Below are 24,988 nucleotides of genomic sequence, written 5' to 3'. Positions count from 1 at the left end.
CTAACAGATGACAAACCCAACACCTACTTTATCCCTTTCAACTCATTAAATTGATTGCATTACTTTCAACTTGCTAGTTTTCATAGACTATAGGACTTCTTGGAATCCAGACACCAAAAAGAGAGTAGCTCTTCTTTTTAGGCCACCTTATTTGAATCATTTCTCCTTGCATCAGCTGTTAACATACTTTTTGCACGTGGATATGTGCATTTTGAAACTGAAAGTTTGCTTTGTTCCCTTTATTCCACAAGTAATCATTATTCACTTTTTATATACAAATAATAATACTTTAAAATAGTAAGATAAGCTTACTTACCTTGGAAGCATTTGACAGTTTCCTGTTTCCCCACAATGAGGATATTGTGAATGAGTTACTAACTAATATTAAGAGTGCAAACATAGATGCTAAACTCTATTTTATGTTTCCTTTACCTTACAAAATGAATAGACAATATAAACACAAAATGTTGCAAATCAAGTTTATTACAGCCCTCAGACTGTACCGGGTATTGTAGCCTGACAGTTGACCAATGACTTAGAAACAGATTTCGTTCATCAATTAGATTTACTTAATTACTGTAAATCCTAGAAACTATACATAATGGTGCCATTTTAAAAATAAGCACACGACAAAACAGTTTTAAAAAATGTCATTGTAAGCTTACAATTTTGTAAAGTGATTTCACATGCATCACCTACAGCAGTATAAAGCAACTCAAAAGAACACAAATAACCTTATTCTTGTATCGTACATAACTGAATCCCTAATATCGGAGAAACAGCACAAGAGTACCATTTTTCCCCACAAAACTGACATTTGGTTTTAAAAAGTAATTCCCTGACTAACTGCATTAGAAACTGTGACAACTGATGAGTCCCTTATTAAATGGGGATCTGATTGTTCCTTTTTGCAAGATCCAGGCATAAATTGTCATGATGTTGCTCAATGGGACACACACACACACAAAAAGGAATACTTTATACTATCTTCATAATCATTCCACCGGCTAATGAGTAGAACAGGTAAAGTAAGGAAGATGCCACCAACAGTGGTTCAGTCCAGAGGTGGAGCAGGGCAGTGCAACAGAAATAGGACAATAAAACTAAAGATGAACATTCAGAATTTTACACATCTAACATTATAATTCTACTTAGTGCTTCCGAAAGAAAATATTGCTATTAATAACTGACAATTAGCTTCAGAAGTGTTTTTGTAAATTCAATAAAAGACCTTGAAGTTAAAATACTTATTTAATTCATTACAAGTACAGACTCATGTCAGTAACCCGTTAACTTTTTCCTCATGTATTAAGACAAAACACAAGTTATTCATTTTTTTTTAAAGGTGTTATAAGTTGATCTCTATTGAAGTGGTGAAATTTTCAGTGGAATCATAATCCTGGAATCCATGCGCTGAATGAGTGGCACTGTGTAAAAAAAACATCTGTAACTAATTTCTGTCTATATTTGAAAACACACACCTGCCTAGTTATTGTACATGCGGTTGTCCATCAAATTCTGAACATTGCAAGACAAATTCTGGTATTAAACTCGAAATAATTTTGTTAAGTGAACAATGAACTATTTTTTTAAAAAGCAAAACTTGATTGACTATTTTGAAGATTCAATGAACAAGCGTTCAGAATATGGTGACTTTATGTAAATATGAGGAAACACAACTCTAATCCTCCACCACTTCCAATCAAAGTTCATAAATTTCAATCTGAAACTAGTGTTGCACGGATGCAATGGCACTTTTTACTATCATTATACATCATTTGAAAACGGTGGTTGTAAGCATATTTGAAAATTATTTGGACACCACAAAATCACACTATTCAAGTCCTTCATCCCATTACCAAGTTAATTTGTTAAGATCAATGCGAAAGTTTCTCCTGCTGGAGAATGTTGTTGTGAAACAACAGATCCTAAATCTTTAGTAAAATAGACTTATGTAGAATTCTTTACTGTCCTATCCATAATTTCTATCCTGAATCAACAATGTGCTATTTTGGGCGGGATTTTCCCAAAATAGCGCATTGTTGATTCAGGCATTGGGGCAGGCGTGGCCAAAAAATCTTACCCTTCGTCTCTAATCAATAAAGTTTCAAATGTGGTCTCTTCTGGGTGTTAATTTCACAAAGCAAAATTAGCAAAGTAAACAAGTGAGAGAGTACAGGAAGTGTTAATGCTTTTTGGATATTATTATTGCTATTGCAAACAGCTCAAAACATGCAATGATTTGTAAGGAAAAACAAATCTTGGGTCCCTATTGTGAAAGCTTTGCGAAGTATATCTTTTGTAATAAACCAGAGTCTTTTTTGAATTTCCATTCAAAGTCAGGGCTAACAAAGCAAAAGTCAGCCTCAGTGATTGTTTAAAAACAATGTTAGATATAAAGGGAATGCCGCTCTAAACTCTGACTGGCAACCTTAAAAGGCATTTGCCACTCAAGCATTCATTTCTCAGAAGTTAGGGTTTATGGTGAGGGAAGGTGTTTCTGAGTGTCACCGGTACATGGGGCCTGTAGGAGAGATGAAAAGATTTTGAAAATCAGGCAGTCTTTATATTTCAGCATTAGCATTCAGAATATGGAAGATATCCTTTCTTTGCTCTTCATTTCTTCTGCAGACCCACGCACCAGTGACAAGCAAAGACAACTTTAGTACATATTACAGTTCTGGCTTAGGTCAACACAGTTTGGGTACTAAAAGTGGGAATGTTTTAGCCTAGACAGTTCTCTAGTCTCTTGTCAAGCTTTAAAGGGTTTTCAGTACACTAATTATGCAATGAAATACCTGTGTAATATACACATTCATCCCAGCCAGACTTCTGCCATGCTGAATTTCGTGTCTGATCTCTCGACTGCAAGTCCTTGTAAGCTTTTAAAAAATAGATTAACACAGGTGACATAAATAAGTTTATAACTCTTATTATGTATTTTGTACAAATTAAAATCCATTTGAAGTTTTGACAAATATCAAATTTTACATTCCAGAACATTTAGTAACTTCACTTTATAATACAAGTTGTCATTGTCAATCATATTTTGCCATTAATTTAAGCATCTTATTGCTAAAAGACGGTAAAAGAAAGGCATCAAAAGGAGATGCAATCAGAAGTCTGAAAAATGGTGGTTTGGTGTTCAATACAAAGATTGCGTTAGTCACAAGAAAATTGTGTTTCGTCATGGCAAGGTAAAAAGGACCTTCCAACATACAATGGCATGTTCTTTGTCAACAATATTGATGATCTCGGAGTATAATTAGTGTCTGGTTCTGAGTTAATGTACAAAAATAATTTCCCACCATGCAAGGCACCCAAGTAATGTACAGACATTGGTCAACAGATCTCTGAAACAAGTTATACAATAATGGTAAATAAAACCAAAAACATCATGAATTATATTGTGCATCGAACAGAACACCAATCACAAGGTGTGATTTTGAGACTATGCAGGACACTGGTTCTTCTCCACTTGTCTCAGTTCTGGTCATGAAAATAAGGAAAATCCTTGAAAAAGCAAATTTTATTCTTAAAAATATACGCAATTGTCAGAACTGGCATTGGAAAGTGTCTTAGAACATAAGAGCATAAGAACTAGGAGCAGGAGTAGGCATTCAATAAGATCATGGTTGATCTTTTTGTGGACTCAGCTCCACTTATCTGCCCGCTCACCATAAGCCTTAATTCCTTTACTATTCAAAAATGTATCTATCCTTGCCTTAAAAACATGCAATGAGGTCCTCAAATTACACGTTCTTCAGTCTGTCACTAAGTTTGCTTGTATTAATGCAGCTTTCCATACAAAAACCAGGGAGGATTCACTCTCTGGGCAGAGAGACAACAGGAAGGTCTCAGTCTCCAACATGTTTCAGCAACTGTGCTAGGCAGCAGATCACCTCCATTTAAAGTGGCAGGAAGATCATGCCACTTTAAAAAGTTGTATCCCTTTGATACTTAGCTTCAGATAGTTAAAATTACAAAGGACAGATGAGAGGGAAGTTGTAAATTTCCCTGAGGTATTACACATTTACTTTTTTGTAAGCAGCCAATGGGCAGTACATTTGTATATTACTGGCAACTGACTCTCAAGTCATTTCTATAATATTGTTGCAGTTTACATGCACTATTAAAGAAGGATTACTACAAGAAACTAGATCTCATTCATTTTTAGATTGTTTTCTTCAGGAAGGTGGAATAAAAAATGCAAAGAAGTATGATAAAATTGATTGATAAGATTTATTTACCCCAAAGGTGATGCACCATGTATAGCTCGCCAATCTGAGAGAAGAAGCCACCAACGGCTTCATTGTTCTCTTGTCGATATCGAATAGCACGAGCCCTGTGAAAAGTAAACAAATCAAAACTAAATAAAATTACAAATTAATGCATCAATAATTTACTAATTTCAAACAATTAGAGCATCAGAACTCATTCTTTGATTCTTTACATTGTTAAATTTTGTGAGAATGACTGAAAATTGAAATTAGATTCACAAAATGTATCTAAATAACTTCCCCAAACTTCAAATATGAAGTGGGAACTGATTACATGTAATTTCAAGTTATTGAACATGCAGTTTTTATAATTAGTTTGGTTTTGCTCAAATTAAAGTTCAAGTTTGATTGCTTTGCATGAATAATACTTTGCACAAACACTTACAGTATTTTAATTCTGAGTGGAGACTGATGCAAAAATCAATGACCTTTCACTCAATCAAAATCCTCAAACATAAAAGCAGCTGCAACGTTAAATTTTTAAACAGTTAAAACAAGATTTTCAACTTTGAAATATATATCTGCGCACCAAATTAAATGGGCACAAGTATTTACTGTGTTCTTATAACAGGAAGACTCAGGCATCATGGACAACTGGAATAACATTGGAGTCGATTGTATTTATAGTCATGTCAATTTTTTAAAAAAGGGAAAAACATTTCTACATCTAGTTAGTTAAATGATGTTAGTAGCTAGTTGATTTTGGTATCCAATCCTTTTGGCTCTCAAAAGGTCAATTTTAAACATTCACACAAAGTAAGAGGTACAGCAAGATACTGTTCATAGTACCGGAATAACAACATATAATGATGCAGCACATTGTGCTTCGGATGACTCTTTCGAACTTAGTCCCACTCCTTCAGTCCCACGCTTTAACTCTTTTCTCAGAGCTCTGCAAATGTTTATCTTCAAACATTGATCCAATTTCTTCTTAAAGGTTATTAGTGAATTTACTTCCACCACCCTTTCAGACAGAGAATTGGCTTACGGTATATTCCATATCACAACAACTTGCTGAGCAAAAGGTTTTCCTCAATTCATTGCTGGATCTTTTGTCAATTACTTTAAATCTGTATCCGGATACCAACCCATCTGCAACTGGGAAGAGTTTCTCCTAATCAAAACCATTCATGATGTCCAATCCAATGTCATATATCCCCTTAAACCTTTCTACTCTAAGGAGAACAACCCCAGCTTCTATAATCTCAAAACAGCCCCTCATCCGTGGTATAATTCTACAAGGTTCCGAGTTCAAATCCCAAACCAGCACTTGACCACAAAAAATCAAAGCTGACACTCCACTGAGGAAGTGTTGCACTGTTAGATGTGTTGTTTTTCAGATGAGGCATTGAAGAAAGGCCCCACTGTCCTCTCAGGAGGGCATAAAAGATCCCATGGCACCATTCAAAGATGTTTAAGGTCATTCAAAGGTGATTACTGTGTCCTGGCTAAAATGTACCCCTCAATTGATATCACAAAAACAACTGATGGTTTTGCAAATGGGAAACGGTTCCAATGGTGTTTCACAGGGCTCAGTCTTGGGGGCCTTGCTGATTGTTGTATATATTAATGATTTAGACTTAAATGTGGGAAGCATATTGGTAAATTTGCAGATGGCACAAAAATTGGCCAAGTAGTGGATAATGAAGAAGATAGCTGTCGATTCCAGAATGGTTCAGTGGGCAGGGAAGTGGCAAATGGATTTCAATCCGGAAAAGTCATAGAATCCCTACAATGCAGAAGGAGGCCATTCAGCCATGGAGTCTGCACCGACTCTTTGACAGAATATCTTACCCCGGCCGTCTCCCTACCCTATCCCCAGAACCCCACAGATTTACCATGGCTAATCCATCTAACCTACACATATTGGGACACTAAGGGCCTATTTGTACTAAAGCCAATCCACCTAACCAGCACATTTTTGGACTGTGGGAAGAAACTGGAGCACCCGGAGGAAACCCATGCAGATATGAGAAGATTGTGAAAATGTCACACAGTCAACCAAAGCCAGAATTGAACCTGGGTCCCCAGCACTGTGAGGTAGCAGTGCTAACCACTATGCCACCCCATGAGGTAATGTATTTGGAGAGGGCAAAAGAAGCTCAATAAATGAGAAGATATTGACAGGGGTGGAGGAAGTGAGAGACCTTGGAGTGCATGTCCACAGGTCCTTGAAGCTTGCAGGACAGTTGGACAAGGTGGTCAAGAAGCATATGAAATGCTTTCTTTTGTTGGATGAGGTGTTGAATACAAAAGTAAGAGTGTAATGCTGGAAATGTATAAAATGCTGGCAAGCCCACAGCTAGAATTTTGTGTACAGTTTTAGTCATCACATTACAAGAAGGACATAATTGCTCTGGAGAGAGGAGATTTACAATAATGTTGCTAGGCCTGAAAATTGCAGCTGAGGAGTGATTGGATAGGTTGGGGTGTTTTCCTCAGAATAAGAGGAGGCGAAAGGGTGATCTAATTGAGGTGCACAAAATTACGAGGGGCTTAGATAGGGTATACAGGAGAGACTTGGTAAAATTTCATTTGCCATGTGTTAGCCCAATTCACCAGTCTATGCCCATCTGAAGTCTGTTATTATCCTCCCATTGTTGACTAAGTTCCAAGCTTCATACCGTCTACAAACTTTGTAATCACGCCTTTCATGCTATTGTCCAGACCAGCAATATACATCAGAAGAGCAGTGGGCCCAATATTGCCTGTTAAGGAACACTGTTATCCTCCAGTCTGAAAAGCAACCATTTACCATTACATAATATTGGCAGTACTCCAGTCTAATGAAAGCAGCCCCATAGCCAACGCATAAGAGATGCCTGTACAGATGGATGCATATAGATCCCATGGCACATTTTCAAAGTAGAAATGTCTTACAGATTAACTTATTGTCTCAATGCTGTTTGTGGGACCTGTCACATACAAACTGACTACTAACAAAACAGTGACTAAATTGCAAAAGTAACTCTATGAAACATTTATTTTAATATTTTTGTCTTAATATAAAAGTTTCCTAATGTTGATTTGTAATTCAAAAAACAATTTGAGTGCATCAGTGCTGGTGCTAAAAGATTAGCTGTTTCTTTTGGGGGTAATTTCCAACAATTCTGGAGGTCTTTCTTATTTTAAAAGTGCATAGAACAGAAAATTCCTGCTCGTGATATTCAAAAACAGCAGAACAAAAAATAATAGGAGAAATTACAATGCCAATACATAGTCAATTCTACTTGAGAATAAAAATTGAATGTCAAGATTCCCTGTGTCTGCATCGGATTCCTCCGGGTGCTCCGGTTTCCTCCCACAATCCAAAGATAAAGTTTTAAAGTTCATTTATTATTTATTTAATGTAACCAGTAAGCTTACATTAACACTGCAATTAAGTTACTGTGAAAGTCCCCTAGTCGCCACAATCTGCCGTCTTTTCAGGTACTGTGAAGGAGAATTTAGCATGGCCAATGCACCTAACCAGCATGTCTTTCGGACTATGGGAGGAACCCGGAGGAAACCCACAGACACAGGGAGAAGGTGCAGACTCCGCACAGACAGTGACCCAAGCTGAGAATTGGAACTCGGGTCCCTGGCGCTGTGAGGCAGTAGTGCTCACCACTGTGTCACCGTGTGAGCTCAGGTGATTGGCCATGTTAAACTGACCCTCAGTGTCAGGAGGATTAGCAGGGTAAATACGTGGAGTTATGCGGATAGGGCCTGGGTGGGATTATTGTCGTTACAGGTACAATGGGCCAAATGGTCTTCTTTTGCACTGCAAGGATTCTGTGGACCATTCAGCGTGCATCACAAAAGCAAATCACTGTGGATGCTAGTAATTTATAATAAAAGCAGAAATTGCTGGAAATACTCAGCAGGTTAATCAGCATCTATGGAAAGAAACAGAGTTAACATTTGACGGGTCATGAACTTAAAATGTTAATTTTGTTTCCAAAGATACTATCTGATCTGCTGAGTGTATAGCATTTTCCATTTTTATCCAGCTCATTAGTCGCACTAACCCATGATGAAATAGTTTTCAATCACCAATCTAATATTAAATATGAATTTTTTTATTAGACTATATAATCTACAAACAAAAAAACTTCCTAGAAAAGTGAACATTCTTGTCAAATTAGTAGTTTTTGCAGTAAGCACTTTGGAGATGGACTGTGCATATGCAATGGAATTCTCTATTTAAATGTATTTATCTTAATAAATCACGCCATAACATGCAACCCAGAAAATAATTAACAGAGCAATGGAATTCTTAAAAATTCAGACTGTTAGGAAAGCAAAGGTAGTTTCAAGGGATTTATATTTGTATTGGTAAACATTAGAGATAAGGTTCAGTTTTAAATGTCTTTAATTTAATGTTTTTGTGGGTGGAAGGGTTAGATTCATGATGGAGAAATGTATATATGTGTGTGTGTATGTGTTAAGTTCCAACTGTGTTTCTATTGGGTTTAGGGGGGCTACAACATGAATAACAAATAGAACTAGCAGGGATTGCTTAGCAACTGGACACTCCTGTCAGAATAAAAATAAAGCTTTTAAGTTTTAGGTTTAACTGAATTTGTGGCCAGTTGGAAACAAGATCTCAGGGAGTGAACCTCTCTCAACGCTGCCAGAAGCAAAACTGGACAGGACGGGAGCTGTAACTTGTACTTCAGGAAGTGACAAGCCTCCTGAAGTACAAGTTACAGTCCACATAACCAGGGAATTGGGACAGAAAGAATGTTTAAGACGACTGTAGTTAAGTGAACAGAGACCAAGGTATTGCTCAGAAGAATTCAAGGAAGAGTAAACAAAAGTGTTCTGAGTTAGAGACAATTGCAGTCACCAGATTTAAAGTGGGACAGCAGCCTTCAAAGGTAAATCAAACACTGATGCCATTTTAATACAATCTGGGAATTGACAGTTAAAAGCAATTGTCAGCAGTTTGCAGAGCAATCAATAAATCCTAAAGGGGTTGCTGTAAAATCCTGGACTGGATTCGCTGTTAAAAATGGAACAGAAACTTGGGTTAAAAGAGTCTTTTGGAAAACTTGGTTTGAATTTCAGAATGCAAACTGCTCAGGGAAAGAAAGCATAATTTATGAGAGAAGATTTTTAAAAGTGTGTTTATGGGAATGGAGTTCGGACACTCTCACATGACAATCATCTGGGGGATTCTGAGGAGACATCCACAAACATTCACTTGGGGTTCAGAGTAGAGAGTGTATTTACCCACAGTCATCTTGTGTGCTAAAAGGGAGTGTGTTAATGAGACCCTTGAAATCTCAAAGCCTGTGTGCAATTGTTAAACTAAGGAGAGAGTAAAGACATTGTGGTATCTTGAGACCATAAATAAGGTAGTTGAATGCATTGTTTAAAAAATCTTTATGTAAATAATTATGTTTAACTATGACTCAGAAAGTAATAACTATGAAAACAGAAGCACAAATAGAACAGGTTTTGCTTGCAGACATATGTGCTCTCTTGCAGACTGAAAAAGCCACACATGTTCAGAACCCTCAACAGATGCCAGTAAAACAATTACATAGAGTAAAGCCTTATAAGAACACTCTACTAAAAATCACACTCCGTAACAGGTGAATTGTATTATGATCCAAGTTTTTTCATGTTTAATAAATTTGTTAAGTTGTTAAAACTAATTAGAGGTTCCGTGACTTTATTCCTCCACATTTTATTAAAACAAATAAAGTTATGGTCTTTTGAGCCAAGATTCCATTCTGGGATCTTCCCATCCAGTTATAACATCAACTGGGATTGTAACAAGGCTATCATTAGCAATGTGGGCTTGGTGAATTGCAAAACACTTAACTGCTGATCTGCAAATATGTTTGTTGTACATTTTAGACAAATATTCAGAATATTTAGTCCAAAGAGGTAGCAGAGAAATATATAGAACCAAAACACATTTCTTGCAGGAAAAATATCTCAATTACCATTGTTATACCATTTTTACATTGCAAATTGTTGTGCAAGCCAATAATTTCAATAGGGTATCAGAAACCTTGGTGAATGATATCTTGTTGGTCCCATCTCCTTAATCAATGACATTTTAGGATAAACAGAAAAGAAATAGGGTGAACTAAATTCAAATATAGAAAGAGAAATAGCAATGGAAGGAGAGATTCGATTAAAAGAAATAGGAAGAGAAAAAAAACAAAATAACCATTAAAAAAAATCACATAGAACATTTTGCCATGTGCAAGAATGAGACTCAATTAAATTGGTTCCCTTTTGGGCCAGGGGTTTAAGTAGCGTTGCAGGACAAAAATCTCAACACTGATACGTCTTTATATGTCAGGCCCAACTTGCTTCATTTGTATTTACTACACAAATTCAGAAATTTCTTAAACCTCACGAGAAGGTTGATGGTAAATTGTAGTTTTGGGGAGTTCTGTGCAGCAAATCATCCAGCAATTTGTGGCAATTCACGACTCATTGCGCATCTCTTCTTTGGCACAAATTGCTAGACAATTTAACACCAACAATGGCATGCACATTGAACTTGCTCTTGATTTTGCAGCATATTTTGGTGCATCATTTTTGTACTTTCAGAAAAGTAAAAAGGAAGATAACTCTTATGCTATCACTGCTTAATTTCTTAAAGACACAGATAGCTAGGAATGATTCTGAAGTGGCAACTCTTTTTGGTGTGAGAGAACAATTAAAATTATTATAATCACACTCAATCACTTCTGGATATCCACTGGGTTCTCTATATTTCTGAGTTAATTTCCTGCTGCTGCCATGTCAATTTCAATGTGGATAACACAGCCAGTAGGTGTTGGATGTTTCTGCTAATCCTGGCTGTCTCAAATCCAGAGTCTGTTTGTGACAAGTTAACCGTGAAATTTATTCACCAACAGCTTGCATTTGTATAGTGCCTTCAACAAGTAAAAAATCCCCAAGGTCTTCATAAAGGAGAAAGACAGCAAACAGTAACAGAAAATTAGAGTAGTGACAAAAATGACAAACCATTTATTTATCTGCACCAGACCTTTTGAAAGAGCTATTCATTTTATATCACTTCCCTGCTCTTCTGCCATATTTCTGTAAACTGTTTTCTTTTCAAGTACATAACCAACTCACTTTCAAAAGTTAATATTAAATTGAAGGGTTTCCAGTGGGTCAGGGACTGAAACAAGGGCAGACTCAAGTCATAAAGCAGAGGCGAAAGTCAGCAGCCTAGATGTTGGATAGGATGTTGGATCTGAAACTCATGATTAAAATGCCGTGAGTTCTTTTTTTCATTCAATCATAGGATGCGGACATCACTAGTGGGCGTTGTTCATGGAGTCACTGGCCGTGAGAGAACACAAGGAATAAGAGCAGGAATAGACACCAAAATCTGTTTAACCCAGCCTTACGTGTATTCAATGATGGAGCAATCACAACCCTCTGGGGTAGAAATCTGCAAAGATTCACCACACTTGAGTGAATCTTTGCAGTTTCTCCTTATCTCATTGCTAAATGATCAGCTACTTATCCTGAGAATATGTCCCACACCAGCAAAAAAAATCTCAGCTTCCATCCTATCAAGCCCCCTCAGATTTTGTAGGTTTCAATAACATCTTCTCTCGTTCTGCTAAACTCCAGAGAATTAAACTTAGTTTACTGAACCACTCATCATAGGACAACACCCGCATACCAGGGAGCAGTTCAGTGAGCCTATGCTGTACAACCTCCAATGCAAGTATATCATTTCTTAAATGCGGAGACCAAAACTGCACATAGTACGCCAGATGCAGTCTCACCAAAGACCCGTATAACTGTAGGAAGACTTATTTATTTTTGCACTCCAATCTCTTTGCAATAAAGACTAAGATGCCATTTGCCTTCCCAATTGCTTGCTGTACCTGCATGCTAACTTTTTGCTTTCCTTGTACAAACACAGACAAGTCTCTTTGAATATCAAGTTTTGAAAAAAATATTCTGCCCTTTTATTCATACGACCAAAACGAACTTCACACTTTCCTATATTATACTCCAGGGAAATAGAGCCATTTGCTGCCAGCATATATATCAAAGCTGACCACAAAACTATAGATAAAGTTGCTGATGAGTGAGATATAAACCAGGACAAGATGTTCCTGAGTTCATGGTGGGATGACAGGAGCAGCTACTACTAGAAATGCGATAGCTACTCTGGACGAACTAGAAGCGGAACCAAGAGAGGGTTATCCTATGACAGTGACCAACAGAAAGATCTTAGAGCAGTTGTGATGGGCAGGATGGATAACAGCTGGTGACATGGGGCTTTACTGGTAACATGTGGCACAGACAGAGAGCTTCAGTCAGGCAGAAGTGGGAAAGTTAAGCACAGAAGTGCTCAACTGGTTCATAAACATTAGAGAGAGAATACACCGTGAGTGGCAGGGGAGAAAATGCAGGAGTTAAAGAGACACTTTTTCAGGAAGGGATAACCTTTATTTTCCCTAAAAGGAACAGTTTTGAAGGTTGGGGAACAGAGAATGTGTAAAGTTAAGAATGTCAGCTTTTCTGATGAAAACAGATGGGGATATCCATTAGTGATTTCAGATGTAAAGGGTTAATGGAACCATACTCTCAATCCATCACTGGCAAATAATCTTACAATGAAATCGTCACACTGTACTTAAAGCAGGATAAATTGTACAAAAGCATTAATATGCCACTCACCAGTTATTACCCCATTCAATCATTGTTCCTGGCTGGAAAAATGATACCAATATTAAACAACAATCAAAACAGAGTTTACAAATATTATGCAACAAGATCTCAGTTTTTCAGTAATTTTTCAGACAGTAAATGTGTTATGATTTGTTTTGCTTATTTATTTACTAACTTTTTGCTTTCCTTGTACAAACACAGACAAGTCTCTTTGAATATCAAGTTTTGAAAAAAATATTCTGCCCTTTTATTCATACGACCAAAACGATTTATTTACACAAAGATTTTTTGTTGTTTTTAAGAATTTTTCCTATCTTTATAATCAGAAGGTAAATAAAAATAGCTCATAAAACACAATGTGGGTTTTCCTTCATTTGATTCTTCCCACATTTCCATTTCCTTCATGGTAATGTTGCTTCAAAGAGTTTGATGTGAAATTCTACAAAGACTTTGTGAAACCCAATATAATTTTACATTCCTGCTTAAATGTTTAGCCTTGAAACCAGCTACAGAAAATCCCTCCTACCTAAATTCTAATTTTGCATGACTGTGCATATCCCAGATGGCAAAACCTGGTAAAGCTGAAGATCATTATTCAGAGCTCAATTATTCAGAACCCAGAGTAGTATATTTGGCAAACATGGAAAATACTGTCTCAATTTGCCTAGGCATTGTTTCTACCTGCGGGTAGATGGAATCAGCACTCCAAAGTTTGCTGTATTTAAAAAAAAATCAAATCTCATTCTCAATTCATGATGTGCAAAGACTGTATGAATGCAGGATTCACATTAAATTCCTTTGTCTGCTATTTAATCTGAAACATTGAAACTAATTGCAGAATATTGTGGCCAAAGTCAAAACATTTGTAAAAGAATAGAAAGATGTATTGCACTTGGTTATGGAGATGAGACTAAAATTGTCAGCTACTTGGCTAAGTGCCAAGTTGTCTTGGGGAAGAATGAACAGACCAGAAGGAAAGATTTGTCTTTGAAATGGAATGTGGGAAGTAATAGGTCTTGATGTTCAAACTACATCTGGGCACAAGCTTGGCAATCAGCCCTTAAAGTCAGGTAACTCAGTTTTATCTCCAGGTTCCCCCTCTGCATTTCATGGAACTCGAGGTTTAGAAAGAAGTTCATTTTGAACTGTTGCCTCTAATAATGATAAATATTATCAGAACACTAATAATTCAAGTTGAAATGTATTCAATTAACAGGGCCACTGCACTTAAACTTTGTGAGACCCCAAGTTTCCATGGTGTGCACCAATGTGTCCCATGAAATAAAAGTATGGGCAGCCCAAATTAGAAACAAAATATTACTGTACAGGACCCTCATGTTTTTATCCACATCAGCCACCTAACTGAATTGCACACTTGTGCTTGCAGCTCACACCCTTTTAATATTACCATTTTTTAAGCAATTGTCCAATTCTATTTTAGAAAAATGTAGGAACTTTGCTTCAACAGCGGTCTGCAGCAAAGAATTCCACATTTTCAAATCTTCCATCTGAAGAAACTTTCTCTCATCTTCCTTTTAATTCTTCCTGCAATATCCGTGCATCATCATCCATTATTTACCTCATCATAATCTTGCAAGGCTCCAGCAGATTTCACTTACTAGGTTAATGCCATTGTTTCTGGCGAGAATTTTCTTTTGTCTTCCAGTTATATGGGTAAGAAAGTTAATTTAGAGTTCAAAAGGAAATTTCAACAGCCTTTCATCTTTTGTGGTGCATTGCAGGTCCTCTCTGCTTTCACCATTGATTTCATTTCTTTTTACTTTTAATTCTTTTTAATTGATGTTTCGGTGAAGGGGACATTAAAACTACCATTGTGTCCAACAGTTTAAATAATATTTATAATTTTGAAAAAATATATGATGATCATTCCTCGTTCTTTCCTTATAGCCCTTAAAATTTCTCCTTTTATAGTTAGAAAAAAGCATGCACCAACAACCAGTTTCAGGATGCATAGAGGCAAATGGTCAAGCATGAGAAAGGAGACAGAATTTAAATTCTAGCTTGGGAAAAAAGAGTGGAGAAACAACCAGGGGGCAGAGTACATGTGACACTAATAAGTCCACTTAACTTACCATAAGTCGTAGATTTTGCTTTGTTCGCCATTTTATGTTGCAATTGGGAAATTATTATTGCATTCTCAAATCACAAGCCCAAAATATTGATGTATTTCAGTTGGGTTTACCCACTACCACATTTCAAATTGATTGGAAATGTGGTAGTGGGTAAATTCTGACAAAACTATTATCAGAATACATACAAAAAAATAAATACAAGAAGAACATGTTTCTTACCCTGAGCTGGTAGGATCGGAGTTCATAAATATTAGGTCCTGACCTAGGTACTGGCTCATTCCAGAAACTGAACTCCAAAAGCAATTGGTTTTTTCGAGACAGCAGCATTTGACCCCTTTCCTTCCTGAACTCCATGAACTCCTGAAAAATAAAAAGGTATTTATTTCACTAGCAGGAAAGTTAACTTTTCATACTAGTCTAGTAATCAGAAAAGTTTCCTGCTATTAATGTGATACTGAATACAGGAGAATCACATTGCACCAAGCCTATTTTTCTAGAGTAATACCCAGCTGCTCTAATGTACACAAAGAAAATATGCTATTCACAATGACATAAGTAGCCTTAGAAAGTCAGTTCTCATATCTAAAAATTTCTATTCATTAAACAGTCACTGCCAAATCTGACATCTTACAACAGCAAAGGAATTTATTGTAAACTAATTTAATGGAGATACTGAACTTGGTGCCTTCTACCAAAATGATCATTTAATGCTTCCTTTGATAATGTAGCTTAAAAAGTTATTTTCATCCAAATACCAGTTTCTGAAGATATTGAATTATTATCTAACAGTACAGAATAAAATCTAATTGAAGGTGTTAAATCAATCTGCTGTCACCCCAGACAACAGTCCAAAAGCAACAAAGGGGATAACCTGCTTCCAGACTAACAGCAGTGCAACAGATACTGCGAACCCAGTCAAGTAGCTGGAGAGAGAATTTAAAAAAATAAGAGCCCACATATGAACTTTTAACAACAAATATTGCTACTCCAAAATGGCTAAATGAGTAATCATTACCCTGTTTTAGCATAAAGCAAATAAATATCAGGGAAAATTCATCCAAGAAAATGGCAAACTTTTTTCAGGATTTTTTAAAAGAGTGAAATGTCTTTATTGTGTATCATAAAATAATAAATCAGGTCATTGGTATTCATACTTAGGATCCAAACCAAACTATGCTCATACACCTGAAGATCTCTTCACTCTTCCAATTCCAGCCTTTTACACACCCATAATTTTAACTGCTTTATCATTGGTGGACAAACCCTCAGCTGCCTAAGCCTCAAGCTCTGCACTTCCTTCAAAACTATTCTGCCTTTCTATTTCTCTTTTCTCCTTTAAGATATAATTAAAATTGATTTTTTTTGACTATCCTTTTGGGAGCCTGGCGTTAAATTACGTTTGGAGCATAAGAACAAAGAACAAAGAACAGTACAGCACAGGAAACAGGCACATCGGCCCTCCAAGCCTGTGCCGCTCCTTGGTCCAACTAGACCAATCGTTTGTATCCCTCCATTCCCAGGCTGCTCATATGACTATCCAGGTAAGTCTTAAACGATGTCAGCGTGCCTGCCTCCACCACCCTACTTGGCAGCGCATTCCAGGCCCCCACCACCCTCTGTGTAAAAAACATCCCTCTAATATCGGAGTTATACTTCGCCCCTCTCACCTTGAGCCCGTGACCCCTCGTGATCGTCACCTCCGACCTGGGAAAAAGCTTCCCACTGTTCACCCTATCTATCCCCTTCATAATCTTGTACACCTCTATTAGATCTCCCCTCATTCTCCATCTTTCCAGGGAGAACAACCCCAGTTTACCCAATCTCTCCTCATAGCTAAGACCCTCCATACCAGGCAACATCCTGGTAAACCTTCTCTGCACTCTCTCTAACGCCTCCACGTCCTTCTGGTAGTGCGGCGACCAGAACTGGACGCAGTACTCCAAATGTGGCCTGACCAGCGTTCTATACAGCTGCATCATCAGACTCCAGCTTTTATACTCTATACCCCGTCCTATAAAGGCAAGCATACCATATGCCTTCTTCACCACCTGTGTTGCCACCTTCAAGGATTTGTGGACTTGCACACCTAGGTCCCTCTGTGTTTCTATACTCCTGATGACTCTGTCATTTATTGTATAACTCCTCCCTACATTATTTCTTCCAAAATGCATCACTTCGCATTTATCCGGATTAAACTCCATGTGCCACCTCTCCGCCCAATTTTCCAGCCTATCTATATCCTGCTATATTGCCCGACAATGCTCTTCGCTATCCGCAAGTCCAGTCATCTTCGTGTCATCCGCAAACTTGCTGATTACACCAGTTACACCTTCTTCCAAATCATTTATAGTAGTGATGCACCGAGGGATGTTTGACTATGTTAAAGGCACTATCTAAATGAAAGTAGCTTTTGTTGTTCACTACATCTAAACAAATCTACACAGTCTTACCAGAGAATCACCTGTAGCAATGGCTGTTCTTTTCACCCACACACCATCACTCTGGAGTACTCCAAGGATCTGTCTGTAGCACCCTCCTATTTCTCATTTATGTGTTGCCCCATCAGTGACATAAACTAAAATACAACTTTAAGTTTTATAAGTACATTGATAACACCAAGCTCTACCTCACCATCACCTCTCTTGACCTGCCCAACATCTCTAATTTGTCACACTGCTTGCATCATATCCTTTACTGGATGAGCAGAAATGTCCTCCATGCCTTTGGTCCTTCCATTCCCTAGCCCAACTCCATCAATCTCCTTGGCAACTGTCTTAGGCTGAACCAGACTGTTTTCTACAATAGTGTTGCATTTAATCCCAAGATGAGCACATATTCACTCCACCATCAAGACCACCTATTTCCAGCTCCGTAACACCAGGCCTCATCTCATTCCTTTGTTACCTCTAGACGTTCCAATCTCAAAGCTCTCAGAATCAGACTCCCACCTTCCAGCTGGAGCTCATCTAAAACTCTGCTGCTCAAGTGCTATATTGCACCAAGTCTTATTCACCCATCACTCCTATGCTTGCTGAGCCACAATGCCTCCTGGCCTTACATTTCAATTGTAAAATTCTTACTCTTGTTTTCAAATACTTCCAAGGTTTTGCCCTTCCTACTTCTGCAAATCCATCTGAGATATCTGTTCCTCCAAGTCTCATACATTACTAGACTATCAAATTGTATGGTAATGGTTTATGAGAAGTCAAATAAATTGAATTATTGCCTGTCAGACGTACATTATTACAGAAATAATTTACTAATTACGTCTGGCCATAGTTGCTGATGCAAGTCCATCTCCTTGAAATTGAAAAATAAGATGCCTAAAACCCTCACGTTATAGCACATACAATGAAATACCGGGAATCCTTTTAGAATCTAGAAGTATTCACATAATAAAGACAAATCACCTACATTCATGTTGGATGCAGTGCATCACAATTTCATTTTTTTTTTACAATGTTTCCTTCTTCCATTTATTTAAAGAACTTATGCTATCAATGTTCCATCATTTCATAGCAGGCGTTGATCAAATTAGTAGAGGTGTCAAATGGAGGAGAAACAATGAATCAGCAATTAAATAGGTAATCAAAAGAGCACCCTAAATCTGATAATCAAGTTATTTAAAAAAATTATCAAATGTCTCTGATAAGAAATGAACCTGATGCCATAGCCGGCCATGATTACCATATGCCTTTGGAAGCATATATTGGAAGCTGTTGTCTGTTTTCTACATCCATCTACAAAATAGTCAGCCTTCCAGATATCTCTTGAAAATTTTCTAACCTCCAACAGCAATTGAATTAACATTACTCCTATGCATGTCGAAATATTACAACTTTAAAATCTTTGTTCTGGAAAAAGAAATTGCTTCTTGGAAAGGCCAATTCTTATTGCAAAGGACATAATGTATTTATAACGGACGCTGCAGCCTCCGATGAAGGTTTCTTTTAAATGCATCTCAGAAGTAAAAGCTTAATTTAAAAAAAAATATGTAGTTTGCAATTTCGCTCCATTCTGCACAATGTTGGCTAATTTGACTTCCAAACTCTGCAGTATCTAGTAATTTTGCTATTTCCTTATCCTGCCAAACATCTGTTGCCATGCTAAAACTGTATCATTTCAGAAAAATGTTCTCCTGACATTTTACAATTGAATTTTCAATTCCCTTTAAAACAGATGAAATATAAACATGAAGCCAAAACTAAACTCTCATTCTCACTTTTATTTGCCTGCCCTAGTAAATATATAGGCAACAATACATATTATGGAAGTATTATTCAAAGTAGAAGACTATATAAACAAGATCTTCCATCATTTTGTTAGAACTATAATACACCCTTTTAATGGTGTTACCTTATTTTGTCTGAGCTTACTCATCACCTCGGTAAGCGTGGGGTAACCTCCACTATACTTCCAGAGGTGGACTGAAAAAGACAGAAATAGGATAACAGAATAGCAAGTCTTCTCTATTTCATGTTGTGAGTCACTGTGCACTATCTCTTGTGTTCTGGTTTCGAGCTAATGAAAATACTAGGTGGACAATGAATATGCTTTTAAAAAAATTTTTAGATACTGCACACAAAGTGAAGATTTAATTCTTGGCTAGTAGAACAACGAATTATCTCCTAGACCGGTGCCATGCTCAAGAATCAAGAGATGAAGCCACTCATTACCTTTGTATGTATACTACTTACAGATATATGATCAGACACAAAGCCGGTTCTGAGCACATTGATTTTCAAAGGAAGTCAGAAGATTTGCTGAATGTCACATAATGGAAGTTGGCATAAAGATTTAAAGGTTGACTTTAACATTCCGTGACAAGCAACAGATAACTTCAGAGTTATTATATATTAACATGTAAACAAAATAAAGGTCGAAAACCAAAATTACAGGATAGTTTACGTATCTAAAACGAAATACCACTCATATTCAAGGTATAATTTCAATTGGCAACAAGGAAATAAAATAATTTAATACAGAAAATGTAATTTGAGCACTATACAACTATAAGAAATTCCCATTTCTAACAGTGACTAATAAACAATGCCTTGTTATTCTGTGATATTAATATTCATACCAGCTTGATCCTGCTCTCCATACCACGTGTTCCACGTCCCCACAAGTTCACATGGGTAGTTTTCATCTATATGAACTTTTGGTAGTACCTCTATGCTGTAAAGAAGAAACAGGTGTTTATTTCAGGTATTTTACTACTTGAGGTGGGGGAGTGCGCACCCTTGATCTCCTGGTTCCCGGCTCTAAGAATCCCTGCCTCTTCAGGCTGACAGCGCAAACCACACTCACTTTTTTTGCAGTTAGTTGCCAGGTCCAGAGAGAAAACCGGTGGAGCTGCAGAGTTCCACATCTGTTTTCTCACACAAACTGACGCTCTGCCAAATTCTCATGAGATTCCATCATAAAATTAACTTTCAAAGTAGATGTGGAAGATTCAATTGATTTGATAATTAATTTCTAATATAACATTAGAGGGATTACCTCAGCTTTCCTACATAATCAAAGAACAAATTTATAGTAATAATGCGAGTCTCTTGTCTACTTAATGCATCTATCATCATGCTTTGATCCACGTACCCACATCCAATAAAACTGCTCGATTGACCTAAACAAATGTTGTGAGAAAATGGATTGGTTGTCTCAAAGTCACCCAGCCCTTCCATGGTGTCACATTTCAGGATTTTTACCTATTTGACACATGAGGATTTCTAGTGCAGACCCGAAATTAGTAACAAAATAAACTTAAGCTCTTCGTTCTGCTTAATAATTTACACACCATGCTTTGAGTTCAGCATTGTTATTTGCTATTAGAATTATTTTTTGGACCTGCTCTTATTTACTTGACAGAATGTTGATTAAGCAACTCAATGTGTTGTATTCAATGTGGTTTGGAAATATAACATTTCTCAGAACATTTCCTGAAATTGGTCCAGGCCTTTTTTTACATTCCAAGCAGTGGTATAGGGGGTTACATTACCGAATGAATACAGGTAGGCACTAATGTGTCTAGTAACTGTTTTCATCTTTCTGGAGTGCTAGTTTTATTTCTGGGACCCATAATTCAGTTAGTCCCTTTAACATAGAAACATAGAAAATAGGTGTAGTAGTAGGCCATTCAGTATGATAATGGCTGATCATGCACTTTCAGTATCCCACTCCCGCTTTCTCTCCATACCCCTTGATCCCTTTAGCCACAAGGGCCACGTCCAGCTCTCTGACTACCAGCAATTCAGAGAATGGGCAAAAACTTAAAATGAAATCAAACTTTAAAGGAAGAATGTAAAATAAAAAATAATCACTTGTATTAAATGAAATTAAAAACAAAAGCTACTTACAAACAAAATTAACAGTTCCACCCAAGCTTCCAACTATGCAACTGATTGGTTACTAACTTAATGCTGAAACGGTGAAGTCATCATTTGAATGTTGAACTACATCAACTCACGAATATGTATCTTTTGAATATCAAGTAAGCTGTGTTGATAAATGGGTTTGTGATGTATTGAAGAAGGCCCTTTCCAATGACACAAAACTAATCTCAAAACAAATGATATAGAAGTGCCCAAGGATGGATAGAACAAAGATTACAATTATTTTGACTCTAACCAAACAAAGTAAGCATTACAAGAAAACTATCACAGATGCTGAAATCTGAAACTAAAATAGAAAAGGCAGGAGACACTCAGCAGATCAGGCAACATCTGTCCAGAAAACAGCAGTCAGGTGAAGGGTTCTAAGAAATGTTTATACCTGAAACAGTCTTGTGTTTTCCCAATGGATGTTGCCTGACTTGCTGACTGCCTTCAATGTTGTTTTTGATACAAGCAAACATTCCTGATGCAGATAAAGCTGTTGTTGACAGAAAATAGAACACCTTGTACATTATTATATAGAACCTTTAATGTGATTAAATATCCAAGGTGCTTCACATGAGCATCTCAAACAAAATATGATGCTAATCCACAAAAGGAAATAGTAGTGCAGGCGACCAAACATTTGGTCAAAGATGTAGGTTTTAAGAAGCGTCTTTTGCACATCCAAAGATGTGCGGGTTAGGTTGATTGGCCATGCTAAAAATTGCTCTTAGTGTCCTGAGATGCGTAGGTTAGAGGGATTAGTGGGTAAATATGTAGGGATATGGGGGTAGAGCCTGGGTGGGACTGTGGTCAGTGCAGACTCAATGGGCCGAATGGCCTCTTTCTGTACTGTAGGGTTTCTATGATTTCTATGATTAAAGAAAAAAGGTCAGGTAGAGAGACAGGTTTAGGGTGGGAATTGCAAAGCTTAGGGCTTAGACACAAGAAAGCAAGGCCACCAACAGTGGAGCAATTAAAATTGGAGGTATGCCAAAGGCCACAATTACAGGAGCCCAGATAACTAAGGACGGTTGTAAGGCAAGAGGAGATTACAGTGGGCTGAGTCCCATCAGCATACATGTGAAAACTGACTTGATATTTTGGATGATGTTGTTGGGTGGAGGAGAGGAGAGGAGAGAGGAAATCCTTGGACAACACCAAATATAATGGTGCTTAAGCTGTAAGAGATACCATTAGGCATGATTTCTTGGCTTTGGTTGGAAGATAAAAATGAATCAAAAAGCACACTCTCACCTAGCTGGATTGCAGTAAAGACATTGGGAGGATGCAGTGGTCAACAATTTTAAGGACTGCACACATGTTGAGAAGGATGAGGGGCAATAATTTACCTTGGTAATAGACAAGGCCCTTTGTTTTCAGTTTATAGCATTATAAAATGTTATAGTGATGTCTTTATAAAGTTCCCATGATTTTTACTAACGTACTTTAGGTTAGTACATGCTGATCGCATTACTTTTGTCAAAATAAAGTTATGTTTATCTAATTTTAGATATTGGACTGTCAAAGCTTAAACTGAGTCGACTAAAGGTCAAGTTTTTCACATTCACTCATGGAATAAGGTTACTAAACCATTTTCTTAAAGAGATCCTACTTCATAAATATCTCATCTTCATAGCTAAAATAATTATAAAACAATTTCAAGGTTACTATTGTAAAGTTAAAAGAAATGCCACTGGTGTCAGTCATAAGGATTTTTAAAAAGTATTGTATTATGGCATCGTATTATGAAATTCATTGTACAGATTAATATGGCATAGTGTGAGGCTTTTTAAAAAAATTAAACAGGAGAAACCAAAATGAATAATAAGTGTATTCCAGATAAATCAAAGGTTACCTTTCTTTAGGCAAAAGAGCTGAAAAGACATCAGATTTTTTAAAGTCTTACCAAAGTTTGTTGTAAGCCTCCAGGCATTCTGGCTTTACGTTGTGAACTGGAAAGAAATTTTTAAAATTATACATGGAAACAATGTGAAAATAATGCACATTCCTTAAGACATTAAAAATACTGTAAATACTTACACTGAATTTTGTACAGGCTGCTGGTTTCCTTTTTAGATAGCAAGTTTGAATGAGCATCTTTACGTGGATCCACCTTTCTAACAAATAGCGATTTAAACCAGCTATCCTCCCTGCTGTTATAAGAAGTTGCAGATAATGCTCTGTATAGAAACATAATTACAATAGTACAGCCAGTCAGCCAGGTAGCATTGCAGCAAGTGACTCAACCCTGGTAGCTCCTAAAGTAAGGCATATAATGGAAAAGAGGATGAATGCAAACATTCAACTTTAGCAAGACATTCTCGTTGGGGATCAGATAAAGACATTGGGCTGGATAATGCTGTTGTAAGAAAGTACATGGAAGATGAGGAGGAAGTAACAAAAAGTGTAGGAAACACTCAGGAGGTCAGGTTGCCTGCTCTGTATTTCCAGTATTTTCGGTTTTTATTTCAGATTTCCAACATGCACTGGATTTTATGTGGATGTATTTGAAAATTATACAAAAATCTTAAACTTGAGGCATTATTTAACTGGGAGCCAGTCAACTTCAGGGAAGATGGGTGAATGGGTTTGATGCAATTCAGGATATGGGTAGCAAGAATTTTGGACGAGCTAAGGTTTAATGAGTAGAATATGAGAGACCAGCCAGTGGTGTGTCACAATAATCAAGTCAGGAGGTAGTAAAGGCATGGAGGAGAGTTTCAGCAAATGTGTTAGGCAGTATTACAGAGATGGAAATAGGGCAGTCTTGGTGACGGCATGGATATTTGGTTGAAAGCTCATCTCAGAGTAAAATATGATATTGAGGCTGTGAATGGTTAATTGGGGGTCATAGTTACTGAGCAGGATAATTGTCGAGGTTACAGAAAACTGGAAGCATGCAAATGCAAGGACAAACATATTAAAATGTTTGCCGGGACACCCAAGGAGGTTCATAAGAACAAGGAGCAGCAGAAGGCCATTTGGCCCTTCGAGCCTGCTCCGCCATTCAATAAGATCATGGCTGATCTTTTCGTGGACTCAGCTCCACTCATCCGCCCACTCATCCAACCCTTAATTTCTTTACTGTTCAAAAATCTATCTTTGCCTTAAAAACATTCAACGAGGTAGCCTCAACTGTGTCACTGGGCAGGGAATTCCACAGATTCACAACCCTTTGGATGAAGAAGTTCCTCCTCAACTCAGTCCTAAATCTGCTCCCCCTTATTTTGAGGCTATGCCCCCTAGTTTCACCCACCAGTGGAAACAACCTCCCTGCTTCTATCTTATCTACTCCCTTCATAATATGTGTTTCCACAATATCCCCCCTCATTCTTCTAAATTCCAATGAGTATAGTCCCAGTCTACTCAGTCTCTCCTCATAAGCCAACCCTCTCAACTCTGGAATCAACCTAGTAAATCTCCCCTGCACTCCCTCCAGTGCTAGTGTGTCCTTTCTCAAGTAAGAAGACCAAAACTGTACACGGTACTCCAGGTGTGGCCTCACCAGCACCTTATATAGTTGTAACATATCCTCCCTCAACTTAACCTTCAGTCTATCTCCAGGTATTCATCCCTTGAATTACGA

General features: G+C 37.3%; 1 protein-coding gene across 1 annotated transcript in view; it reads right to left on the bottom strand.

Annotated features, from left to right (window-relative positions):
* Positions 1–465: 465 nt before the first annotated feature.
* The window catches only part of nipsnap2 (nipsnap homolog 2), a 29,266-nt gene continuing 4,743 nt past the window's right edge, over positions 466–24,988 (bottom strand). Inside the window, exons 2-10 of the mRNA XM_078225013.1 lie at positions 23,443–23,582; positions 23,309–23,354; positions 20,109–20,203; positions 19,382–19,452; positions 15,245–15,385; positions 12,942–12,973; positions 4,251–4,345; positions 2,799–2,882; positions 466–1,427 (exon numbers count right to left, since the gene is read on the bottom strand). Of these exons, the coding sequence (XP_078081139.1) occupies positions 1,363–1,427; positions 2,799–2,882; positions 4,251–4,345; positions 12,942–12,973; positions 15,245–15,385; positions 19,382–19,452; positions 20,109–20,203; positions 23,309–23,354; positions 23,443–23,582 (769 nt within the window). The 3' untranslated portion in view covers positions 466–1,362. The remainder of the gene's footprint in view (positions 1,428–2,798; positions 2,883–4,250; positions 4,346–12,941; positions 12,974–15,244; positions 15,386–19,381; positions 19,453–20,108; positions 20,204–23,308; positions 23,355–23,442; positions 23,583–24,988) is intronic.

This window comes from Mustelus asterias, chromosome 12 (genome assembly GCF_964213995.1).
Source record: "Mustelus asterias chromosome 12, sMusAst1.hap1.1, whole genome shotgun sequence".
Lineage (NCBI taxonomy): Eukaryota > Metazoa > Chordata > Chondrichthyes > Carcharhiniformes > Triakidae > Mustelus > Mustelus asterias.
Note: the sequence above shows the minus strand (reverse complement) of the source record. Positions and strands in the feature narration are given on the sequence as shown.